Source organism: Gadus morhua, chromosome 21 (assembly GCF_902167405.1).
Source record: "Gadus morhua chromosome 21, gadMor3.0, whole genome shotgun sequence".
NCBI classification, from domain to species: domain Eukaryota; kingdom Metazoa; phylum Chordata; class Actinopteri; order Gadiformes; family Gadidae; genus Gadus; species Gadus morhua.
Genome location: NC_044068.1, coordinates 19,385,558 through 19,397,952, shown reverse-complemented (window position 1 = coordinate 19,397,952; position 12,395 = coordinate 19,385,558). Strand labels below are relative to the sequence as shown.

The 12,395-nt window shown below is 43.0% G+C and overlaps 1 protein-coding gene across 1 annotated transcript; it reads left to right on the top strand.

The window, feature by feature from the left end:
* Nucleotides 1–5,132: 5,132 nt before the first annotated feature.
* On the top strand, nucleotides 5,133–9,759 carry ostm1 (osteoclastogenesis associated transmembrane protein 1). The gene is made up of 6 exons (XM_030345570.1): nucleotides 5,133–5,582; nucleotides 5,963–6,071; nucleotides 6,601–6,698; nucleotides 7,118–7,228; nucleotides 7,643–7,808; nucleotides 8,447–9,759. Exons 1-6 carry the CDS (start codon nucleotides 5,214–5,216, stop codon nucleotides 8,500–8,502), a joined length of 909 nt encoding a protein of 302 aa, XP_030201430.1. The 5' UTR covers nucleotides 5,133–5,213; the 3' UTR covers nucleotides 8,503–9,759.
* Nucleotides 9,760–12,395: the final 2,636 nt, after the last annotated feature.

Below are 12,395 nucleotides of genomic sequence, written 5' to 3'. Positions count from 1 at the left end.
GGGGGCATAGTTTGGGGATGATGTCATGCAAGGCAACCTGGGAGCTTGGGAAGTGGGAAGGAGGGGGGCTGGGTTCCAGCCACAGGGGCCACTCAAAGTTAACATCGCCGCCTGCATCTGGCCCAACTCCTATTCTCTCTCAGCCAGGAGAGCCCCCCCCCCCCCCCCCCCCCCCCCCCCCCCCCCCCCCCCCCTCACCCCCGCCCACTGACCCCTCCCACATTCTCGTTTACAAATCACAACTTTAGTTTACCGCCAACCACTTGCTTGGTTCTTGGTTAAATGCCTTTGTTCTCTTTTACCCAAGACATGTTATCACAATGTGAGTCGATCTGGTGATGCCGGAGTAATATCTGGTCAAGATATCTTTCATTTTAGACTGGCAGTAACTGATGACTAATAAATGCCACTTCTGTTTATATATATATATATATATATATATATATATATATATATATATATAGAGAGAGAGAGAGAGAGAGAGAGAGAGAGAGGGAGCAATTTAATAACTTTTATTACATCCATTTTGTGTAAACATCTAATGCAATTGGACAAATTCAGAATTTGTAGTTAATTTTGACAATAAGTGATGATCCCATAACAAAATGACTAAACCACACAGCCTACTCTTGCTGTTGCAAAAGGGAATGAAATACCGGGTTATAGTAAGTTGACGAACAGATGCAGGTGGACGTTAGCTGACTTGTCAGCGTGTCTTTTAGGAAATTAATTCTAACATAATCCAAATGACGTCACAACGGTCCTCTTTTGATATTGTGCCTTTAATAAGCAATGACTATGCATATTGGATGTCTGTCCTCTGACTAATGATTTCCTCATGCTGATATCGAGTAGGCACAACTATCAATTTCAGGAGTAGACTTATCTTGAGTAACCCTGATAGAGATAATTGATTTATTCCAGACACCGTTTATTGATAAAAATGATCTCGGCTGCAGTGGTAGGCATAAGAACTACATTTCGCGATAAAGGAAAAAAATCTCAAACGTTATCTATCTGTGTCCCTGTGTGCTGACACGTGCATGCGTGACACTACACCCTCTCACGTCCCCTCTCCCATAGGTCGAGCGGACGTTGGCGCTGCGCTCCAACCCCCCCCCCCCCCCCGGGGCTTAATAGGATGGGAGGGTCTTGTTTTGCTGCATGTCACAAACAATCACTCCCGGGCCATTCCGTCTACAGCACGTAGGGCTTTAATTGGTGTAACGCGCTGACGGGCTGACGGCTCCGAGGGGCCACAAGAGCGATGACTCCGATTCTCACAACGAAGAAAAGTGGTGAGTTAACTTCAGGAGAGGGGTTCCTGGACTGCTTCATCCCAAAATAAAAACATAAACATAACCCGTCCGCTTTAGACATTAGTTCTAAATACTTTCTTTCAGAAGTGTGTCTTTAACATATACATTTAAATGTCTTATGGATTAAACTCTAGTGGGCTCGCGTCATCCCCCCCCCCCCCCCCCCCCCCCCCCCCCCCCCACACACACACACACACATTGTCCACCCCTTGTTCTCCATCGCTGGGCCCACCCGCCCTCTCGTTCTGTTTGGGCACAGGAGGTTGTCAGTCGGGGTTTATGTGCAGTTCACTGGAGCTGAAAGAAGTCAGCTTCGTGTCTTGTTATGAAACAAGACGTCTCTGCCCCTCTGTTCGCGCGAGCGATGAGAAGTAGGCTGGTCCCGCCGAGAGGAGGGGGAGATGAGGGAGAGAGGAGGCAGAGAGGAGGGGGAGAGGAGGCAGAGAGGAGGGGGAGAGGAGGGAGAGAGGAGGGAAAGCGGAGGGAGAGAGGAGGCAGAGAGGAGGGGGAGAGGAGGCAGAGAGGAGGGGGAGAGGAGGGAGAGAGAAGGGAAAGCAGAGGGAGAGATGAGAGAGAGAGAGAGAGAGAGAGAGAGAGAGAGAGAGAGAGGAGGGAGAGAGCTGCTCCCTGGGCCAGGCCATCTAGGCGACCAACAGTGAGTAAGTCAATGCGGCTTTTGTGTCGCTTCTGCGGGCTGTGTGTTCGTTAATTATCCCGTCTGTGTGCCCAGACTTGGTTTGCAAAAGTGTTCCACTGACCAGCCAACCAAACGATGAGAGAGTGCACCGAATAGGCCTTCCGTCAACAGAGATTAGCGGTGCCGCGGTGAATGGATGCTTGGAGAAGCCGCACGAAGCCTAGAGTGTTACGGGTTGTTGCTCTCTGTGGATGAGTCCAAACATATTCCTTCCTTCCTCCGTCTTATCAAGATGGCCAAAGAACACGACTGCAGTGTACCTGCGCGGTGCAGGCCCACCCCAGCAGTCACTCACATTGCGGACAGTTAATTTACGCAACGCCAATTAACGCGACTCCGGACACGCCCTCTTTCAATCAGCCGCTCGTTTTAGCGTAATTAATTTTCATCAAGAGAACCTCCATAGCTACACTGAAAGTGCGCTTAACTTCTCTGAGGTCATTCGCACAGTCAGAATCGGATTGGTGTGTTTTTCTCTGCACATATTGTTCTTTTCAAACGCTCAATTGCACAATAAAATAGCTCTGCCTTGATACACATAAACTGTCAGCCGGATCCTCCAGGATCTGCGACACGTCGGCCACCAGTATGGGCCATAGTGGGCGAAGTCAGAGCTAATCCCTGGAAAAGGGACTCGCGGGAGACCCGGAGAAAAGCAACAATAACCAAGTCAAGCGTAAAAAATGAAAGCGAAATCTCTATTATCACTTTGTGCGATTCCCAGGAATGTGGTGGAGCTCTGTGGTGTGTGATGTGAGTCCGAGGCGGAGAGACGCAGAGGTCGCCCAGGGTGGGTCTGCTCACACGACGAGAAGGGCCAATACTCTGGGGAGGGGGAGAGAGGGGGGGCTCGCATGTGGGGAAGCTCTCTCCCATCCCGACATAACCATTAAATGCAGTCTGACTTTATGTTGTAAAGAGAGGGGAATACAAGAAAAGAGGCACAGTTCTCCAGTGAAAGAATACGGTTTTGGCGGATTAGGGACGGCCCGAGGGATGGAGAATAACTCCTGCATAACTTTACAACAATTTTCTCCCATCGCCTGTATGCGCCCACTTTAAAGCTAAACCCGTTTGAATTAACCCTTCTTGGCATCTTTCTTCAGATAGGCACATGGTTTACAAAGAAATTAGCCATGCTTAGGAATGTATTGACATGGCATAAAGAAAGAGCTATTTCGTTTAAGACCTAAACTATCTTGCCTGCTTCGCCCTTCATATTTAGCATCACTGGCTTAACACACTGGAAAACATAAAGATTTTTAAAACTCCACTCCGTGGTTTTATTTCGGATCGATATTGTTCATAGGCAGGTCCCTGAATCCCCCCACCCCCATGGTGCTTATTTTATTTTCTTAAAATAAGACTGATATAAATTTAGATTAGTTAAATTTGATTTAAATCTGAAGCATTGGAAGTAAAATATCACATACCAATTGGCGAGGAGGTTGTGTGCTCGGATCCCGCGGCCTCATCAGGCCCCTGAAGGGCCCTCGAGCGGCTCTGGGCTCTAATTAGGCTCGGCGGCGTTTGTTCCCCTGAGACTGGTTTGGTTTTTATCACTGCTAACTGCTATCACATGCTAATGAAGTTATTTATGCCATCTGAAATTAACAGTTATCTAAATAATGATATGCCGATTTCATTGCGTGCTCACTTGATTAATCTGAGATGTGCAACGTGCACAGTTCGAAAAATGATCGCCTATCCAGGCACACACGGGGCTGCGTGCCATGCAGCCCCGTGGTGTAGTGAATTAATGGCTAATATAAGCAGACTTTATTTTAATTCATTAGGCTACCTCCAATAATGTTGTTTACAAACATTAAACAACTAACACAAATAGGCCTATTGTTATTGTTTGAATTATTATTATTAGTTATTGTTATTATTATTATTATTATTATTATTATTATTATTACAATTACTCTTATTATGAATGAGTACTATCTACTAATACTATCATTATTTTAAAATCAATAGTAGCCCATTATTATATTAGTAATATAAAAAAATATTTATAGGCCTACAAAGAATTTATTTATTTTCTTCTTGTCGTGGAAGTTGCTGTTATTCCTATCATTATTCCAATATTAATATTATTATTATTATTAGGAGCCGTAGTAGGCTATTAGTAGTGCTAAGCCTAAGTTGTTTTATCATATTATCATTGCCATTATTATTATCGTTGTATAGCCCACTCCAGTTTGCAGTCGGCCTAAAACAGTTTATTTATTTTTTTACATTTTTGTGGCTATAATAAACATTTTCTAAAATGCAGGACAAAAAAAACGTAGGCCTACTTTTTTGATTATTAAGGCAGGGAAGTGGGATTCATTTTTTTGTGAGATGCACATAAGAAACAATCAGGTGAACTTTGGACAGGAGAAGAAGAGTTAATGAGCAATCGGTGTCACGTGCTTTGATTGGAGCATCAGTGGCCGGCCCAGAATCCATATCAAATGGCATATTTAACGCGAGACTTGCGAGCAGGGATAATAGGCCCTAATGCCACCCATTTTCCCCCCTTATTTTCATTAGGCTCTGATGACTGCGGAATTGCTGCGGCCTGCAAGTTATCAAGAGCCACTAATTTCACATTAAAGACCATTGACTGCGGTGCCTTGATTCGAGGGTTTTTGACAATTATCACAATCAGAATTTGAGCCCAAATCGTTTATCTTGACTTCGTGATTATTTACTCCGAGCCAAGCGCACATTTGAAAATTGTATGGTGTCAAAGCTGCATGGAGATAAATAATAAGGAGGCAAGCAGCAGGAGACCAGGAGGCGCAGCTATTCACACACACACACACACACACACACACACACACACACACACACACACACACACACACACACACACACACACACACACACACACACGCACATACACGCGCACACACGCACGCACACGCGCACACACGCGCACACACGCACGCATGCACGCATACGCGAACGCACACACGCACGCACAAACTCGCACGCACGCACCGCTTTAGATATGCAATCTATCCTATCCAATTGGTTCACTGTTACCATACCCATCCGCGTATAAACCTTGGAGAAATGGAGAAGTCCACTATAGTTCTCGCGAGATCTCGTCTCTTCCTAGTCATATGACCCATTCAGAAAAAAACCGGAAGTACTGGTTCGGTATTTTCAACGAGTAGAGCGGTGGGATTATTGTCTTCATCATGCAATTATGTAAAACAAGTGCGTTTGCGGTATTGACGGTAGTTACTCTTTGTCTTTCTACGACCGTTGACAGCGACATTGACAATGTTTCAGATGAAGAGGACGCATCGAGGTACCTCTCCGGACTGAGCCCCGTCCTCCTACCCGCCGTGGACCCTCTATCATCATCACACACTCTGTCAGCCGTTGTGGCCCAAGATCTAGAGATCAACCAAACCTGTCGCAACCTGGCCACTATATTCCATGATCGATACATCGCATACGCAGATTGTCTGGTGAAGTCTGCCCGTCCTGTCGGAGTGTGTCTCAACTGTTTTGAAGGTTATGCTCTCCTGTCAGAAATATATGCAAACATTTCAAACGACAAGGTAAATGCCATTTTTGTTTGTGTGTGTACTTAATTTTTTTACGCAATTACTGATTGCAATGCTTCTTTTCGTGAGTGGATTGGGTTTGCATCCTGTCCCTTGATGAGTCACAGGCACATGTCCCGTGAGTCTGTTAAGAGTGAACATCAGGAAGAGATTATGGAGCAAACAACTTAAACTATCAGCAACACATCACCATTCCTTATATGGCCTGATTATGAGATTCACAACGTTATTCACAAGGAAAAACAATAACCTTAGAAGTAAAACATTGCTTCCTTAGAATTTGGCTGAACACAAAAATTATAGACTAACTAGAATGCAAAGATAAATGAAAACAAAGGGTTTTTAAAGGAGTTAACTATTCTCACTGTGTTCAGGATGGTCCTGGTAACTGTAGAGACAGTCTTCTCAGGAGTGATCGGCTCATGCTGATTTATCTGCTGTACGGCAATCTGCAGAATATCTGGAGGAACTCAGCCTGCGAACGTAAGTCCTGTGGCCTTCGCTCAATCATCACCTGGACCATCAGAAGGACATAACCATGCGGTCCTTCTCCTGCTAGAACTATACATTATAACAGTCAACCGGTATGATATTAACACTGCCAGGGTGTGAGGTTTGATTCCCATTTGGGTCGCCCATGCCTAGAATGTAATAGATTTGTTCAGTGTCTTGCCAAAGGGCGCTTGGGGCATACATGTTTCCTCACTCTCAGAGGGATGTGAGCTGTCCATATGGGGAAGTGTTTTTAACAAGTAACTATAAATGAAGACATCCTTTTTTAAAACGGCAATTGTTTAGTGTATAATGTAATGGTGATGGTCAACGAGATTCTAATAGATGGGTCCTCATTTGGATGTGATCTATTCACATCCAATCTGAATCGTCCCTTTATATGTACAGTTTTATATCTTTATACTGTATCTAAGCTGCCCTGAACCTTTAACCAGCATACTTATAATAAAATGTATATGTTCCTACTCTTTTATTTGAATTGTTTCTCCCCTGGTTGTAGACTGTGTCAACACAGAACAGCAGGCCGTGAAGAATCAAACTCTTTACTTCATGAATGAGCGCAACCAATCCATCTCCTGCTTTGACCAGTATAAACAGGTTGGTTGTGAACCTAGGCCCGATTGGTTGAAGTTAAAGCCTTAGTTCTCCAGTATACTCTTATTGGGTGAGACTGGTTATAGAAATCTGTATAATTAAAAAGGAAAATGTCACCATTTGATTTTATTTCCATTTTTTGGATGGAGGAATGGTGGAACAGTAATACATTTTGTTAAATCGATCCAATCCTCCATTTGATATCAGATCTTGTCTCCTCTGGATTTGAGACTGTGACTGGAAACTAGAACTATAAAATTCCATTACAGAAAATGATATTCTGCACTTTTTTTGGATACCAATGATTGTAGTCAACGGTTAATAAAAAAAGGTTTAAAAGGTTTAGAATCCAGGAGAAATGTCCCTTTTCTATGGTCGTTTACAGGTTGTTGTGATTTTTGTTACTTTGTCGTTAAAAACAGGAAAACCACTCAGACCTGTGCGTGAAATGTAAGAGCAAGTATGAAAGCCTGAATGTGCTCTACGGCGGCATGGAGAAGAACGGCTCTCTGTGTATCGACATTGAGGATGCGGTACGTAACCCTCGTTACCAAATGGCCCCCTTTCTCTGCTCTTCATTCCCATTTAAGATGGAACCAAATTGTGCAACTGACTTGTCATGGAAACACCTCGACTCAAACTTACTCTACAAGTTGTTATCCAACCGATTTTGCTCTAACATTAAATTTAAGGTTGAAGCTTACAGAAATATGAATTTCCGATATTGTATACAAGGGTGGGTTATCCTAGTGATCGTAGTGCTGGGCACTTGGTTCTACGAACATTCTTACTGTACCAGCAGCGATATATTCTTGTTCCTCTTTCTTCTGACAAATGTACTTAATGTAAGTCGCTTTGGATAAAAGTGTCTGCTAAATGCCCCATATGTAAATGTATATATATTTCACACAAAATAATAAATGTAAAGTCTTGTGGCCGAGTTTCAGATGAACGTGACCCGTAGGCTTTGGAGTAAGAACTACAACTGCATCGCCCCCCGAGAAGGGATGATTCCAGTCATCGCCGTCTCTTGCTTCATGCTCTTTCTGCCCATCATCTTCTACTTGAGCAGCTACCTTCACTCGGAACAAAAGAAACTCAAGCTCATACACCGTGAGTAACCGGCTTAATTCGGCCATTGTTGCGGCAGAAAGATTTTTCGGACATGTTTTTTTCTTTGGAGGGTTGTCAGTGTTGTCGGATGACTAGTGGAACCGAAGCTGGGGTTGTGGCAGGGGGGTATTTCAGACTGCGGTGTGGCGCTGTGATGTACTGTGTATAGGCTGTCCTGGAGTTGTTCAAAAAGCAGAGCGGGTTTTGATCAGAGCGGCAGTGGGTGGGGAGGGAAGGGTTGTTCAATGGCAGTACTAGATGAAGGGGGTGGCCAGAGATGTCGGAGGTCATGGGCACTCTTTACAACCTTGCAGAGGAGGACACGGAGCTTCAAGGGAAGTTATGGCTGTGTGGGTGATTTTGGGCATAAAGGATCACGGTGGCGAATGGGAGCTTACCTTTGGTTCCTTAGTTCCCTGTGTTATTCGGGACAATTATTATTCTTTAAAGGGTGGCTACATTTTTGCTGTACTAAAAGAAAATCAAATATTCCGTTTTGACAAATGAAATCACTCAGATGTATTTGATATTTTTTTTGATTTTCTTTAGCTACTTTTCATTAGCCGTTTTTGGCAGATTCGCCCGGTTTATTGAATACTGAAAAGTTAACTACCCATTTATTTATTTTTTCTCAACAGCCAAGAGAGCCAAGTCCAACAACAGCCTCATGAACATCCAGGATAAGTTCAGCTGATGCTGTGGGAGAAGGTCAGCGTTATGGCCACTTGTTGCCAGCGTCCTCACCTACCCCCGGGCCTTCCTTTGTCCTCTGCCAATGGCCGACCTCTCCATGTGCACTGCTGCTGAAGAGGGCTCCACTAAAGTATTCCTGGCTTATCGCTTACAGGGGAGACTTTTGACTCCAAATGATATGAAGATGACCTCTCAGCCGTACCTGGACGATTCTTGTCGCTGTAGAGGCTGAAATGTTGAAGATAAATAATAGGAATAATAATTACATTAATACATTAAGCATGTTTCATGCACACTGTTTTATTTGTATTTCTTTTAGGCTTACTAACATGAAGTTCTGTGCTAAACTGCAGTTATATTTAAGTCAAGTTAACTTCTACATTGTTTTGGCTCACCAATTTTTTTTCATAAAAATAAATGTTAATAATTTTAACATTTCAACATACATTTTTCAGTTTCTTGAGGCAGACCTAAGCCTAACTCGGAAAAGCTTGCTTTTTTTTGGTTGAGTTCTTTGGTTTTTTGATGCGTAGTGGGGCCATGTAAGTGGCATTGTGTGCAAACGCCATTTCTCTTTGGTTGTGAGATGGGTTTTATGTCTAATGTAAGTCCAGCAGAAAGGGCTTAGCAGAAAGCACTTGATGTCCATTACTGGTGACATGTATCTGCTGTAAGAAGAGATGAGGAGGGCAGCAACGAGAAGAAAAGTAAATAAATAAAAAAATGGCATATAATGTGAAAGGCACTCAAAAGTATGACACTGATGTTACGTGTGTGTGTGTGTGTGTGTGTGTGTGTGTGTGTGTGTGTGTGTGTGTGTGATGCTTTTAACATGTTTTGTTCTGCTTTCCGCTGTTTAACTTAATTTGTTAGAGGTTGCAAACAGCTCGTTATAGTCAGGCATCCCTCAGAGAGCAGGCAGACTGCCTTGCTAAATTGCACAATTATAAGTAATGCGTTATAGGAGTCACTCTGGTAAACACAAATTTATTTATATTTACTTGTAATGTAATGCTAAAAAAGGTTATTTACTCTATGATAACATCGGCAGTGACCCCATGTAGGCGTATTACATGTTACAATTAATTTTTAAGAACTGCATTTAAAGCATCGCAGAGAGTCCTATGTTACAAAATGTAAAATGTTTGCCTACAAAGATATTTAAACGCAACATCACCCTGTTTGTAATAGTTTTTTGTGTTTGTAAATATCAACTGTATCGAACTGTGTGCTCGGAATCAAAATCTATTTCTCTCCACAAACGAGTCCTTGTGTTCAGGTTACGTGGTCCCTGTTCTTGCAACGAGGGCCCCCGTCATTAGCTAATCTAAATGTGGGATAAAGATAGTTGACCGAATAATCGCGGCAACACATCCGTTAAACTGCGTTGGCTTATTGGTTTTATGGAGACCGGCCATTGCTGGTCATCGGAGGGCCTAAGAGCATTACCCCTCGTTCCTAATATGCCCAATCATATGATCCTACTGCGGCCAGCAGGAGGAGGGGGCTGCTTTCTGGAGGGGAGCGGAGGGTGTTTTGAGCAGCTCATGTGCGGGCCGGCCCGAAGAATGACAGCTTTGATTTGGTCTTAAGCCTCGCGGCTTTTCTGAGAAAAAACGGGTCCTGAGGCTAAAAGTCACCCAACTCAAAGAGCTGTTAACAAGAGCGAAATATGAGATATATGCAAATATTTCTCATTAGATAGTCCTACGTGTTATGTTTGATTCTGCCACAGCGTTTCTCTTGCAAGACATGGCAAAACAGTTTCACTGAACGGTTATCATGAGGTTACAGTGTATTTATGTTGATGGAGGAATTGTCATTACTATTAGTCTCTTGAGACCGCTCAAAATGTAAGTGCGGCTCACTGTGGAGCCAGATGGGTGGAGCAAACCTAGTCCAGCTCCACCTCTGAACATGTAGCTGATTAGGTTTTAATGCTGGACAGTCAACCCGTTTAGGGTCAGGGTTATGGTCAGGTTTGGGGTTAATGTTGGGTTAGGGTTAGGGGTTAATGCTAGGGATATTGTTGGGTTATGGTCAGGTTTAGGGGTTAATGTTGGGGATATTGTTGGGTTAGGGTTAGGGGTTAATGCTAGAGATATTGTTATGTTATGGTCAGGTTTAGGGGTTAATGTTAGGGATATTGTTGGGTTAGGGTTAGGGGTTAATGTTAGGGATATTGTTATGTTATGGTCAGGTTTAGGGGTTAATGTTAGGGATATTGTTGGGTTAGGGTTAGGGGTTAATGTTAGGGATATTGTTATGTTATGGTCAGGTTTAGGGGTTAATGTTAGGGATAATGTTGGGTTAGGGTCAGGTTTAGGGGTTAATGTTGGGTTATGCCGGGGCTTCTCCAGGGCCACAGCTAGATGATACTTGATTTCAATGAGTGAGTTGGGGTGGAGCTGGGGGTGGAGCTGGACCTAGAGCTGGACCTAGAGCTGGACCTAGAGGTGGAGCTGGACCCAGAGGTGCAGCTGCAGCTGGATATATATTAGGTGTATGATGAATAGTATGGAATGGAATGGAATGAAATGTAACTATCCTGTCCCCTATTCCATAATTACTCAATTGAAATTCATTAGAATTATATAACGTTATATCATAAAAGGCTTATAGTTCAAATATGTTAATGAAGGCAAGCTTTCAGGCCTGATTGAACTAATACCCTGCTTTCTGCAAGGGTTTTCTTCTATTTGAATATGGACCACAGTCGAAGAGACTTATCGGACAGTTGTCATTTCATTTTTTCACTGTGTTTAGGATTGTGCCTTATTCTATTTTCAACCTGCTTTCCACAGAAGGACATTTGTTAATGAATGTACCTCCTATTCTTTAAAGCCTTTTTTTAAATAATCTTTGACTATAAATAAAATGTTTGTGTGTCAGTGTTTGTGTGTGTGTGTGTGTGTGTGTGTGTGTGTGTGTGTGTGTGTGTGTGTGTGTGTGTGTGTGTGTGTGTGTGTGTGTGTGTGTGTGTGTGTATAGCTTGATGAGATGAATCATATAATAACCAATACTCAAATGCAGTATGGTGGTATGGACAATTATTTACATGATAGTATGCGTGTATATATAAACAACAACAACAATGACTTTGTTATGAAATCAACACCTTAGAAATGGTGTTTCCTCAGTCCTTGTGCCCCAACAATGCAGTCCCTTCTTTCCAGATTTCAACTTTCGCAATGCGCCAAGTTGTTAGGTGACCTCTTGGAACGTTAAAGCCCAAAGAAGTAACACCAGAGGAATGTCTGTGGGTGTTTAGGCTGAGATTATGGACGTCAAACTGGGTAACTGATGCTTATGGTAAGTTGATCAAGCTGCAAATTGCATTATCTAATTCCTTAGTTCAATGTATCTGATACAGTTGTAGATCTGGATGGCTCTGGATCTCTTTTCTTAATGTTTGGGCAAAACCTTGGTTTTGGTCTAAAGTTGATGTATTTATCTAGCCAAGCAGGGCCTTGTCAAAAGATAGGCCACAGCAAATACACCCTTGAAGTTGTACAATGGTCTTGAAACATGAGAGCTGCATTTTACTTTTCATTGTGAGTGGAGGAATGTTGTGCTTCCCATTTTACGCTTAATAAATTAAACTCAGTTAAACTGAAGTCTCTATCAGGGGGTCAAATGCCGCTAAAGGCTCATGCTTCTGAATCCTCTATCGATCACTAAAATGTAGGCCTACTCCAACCCTGTGCCCCCCACCCCTATCTAAGCCCCTACCAGGTAAAGGATCCAGGTTAAATTCATATGGTTTGTTATTATCACACAATGACCACAACTCATGCACCACATTCATTAATGTATAGATTTTTTTTTTTTCTCAGAGATCTATCTATTGGTCTGTGTTGGTTGACCTAGGCGGCTTGATAAGCACCAAAAACT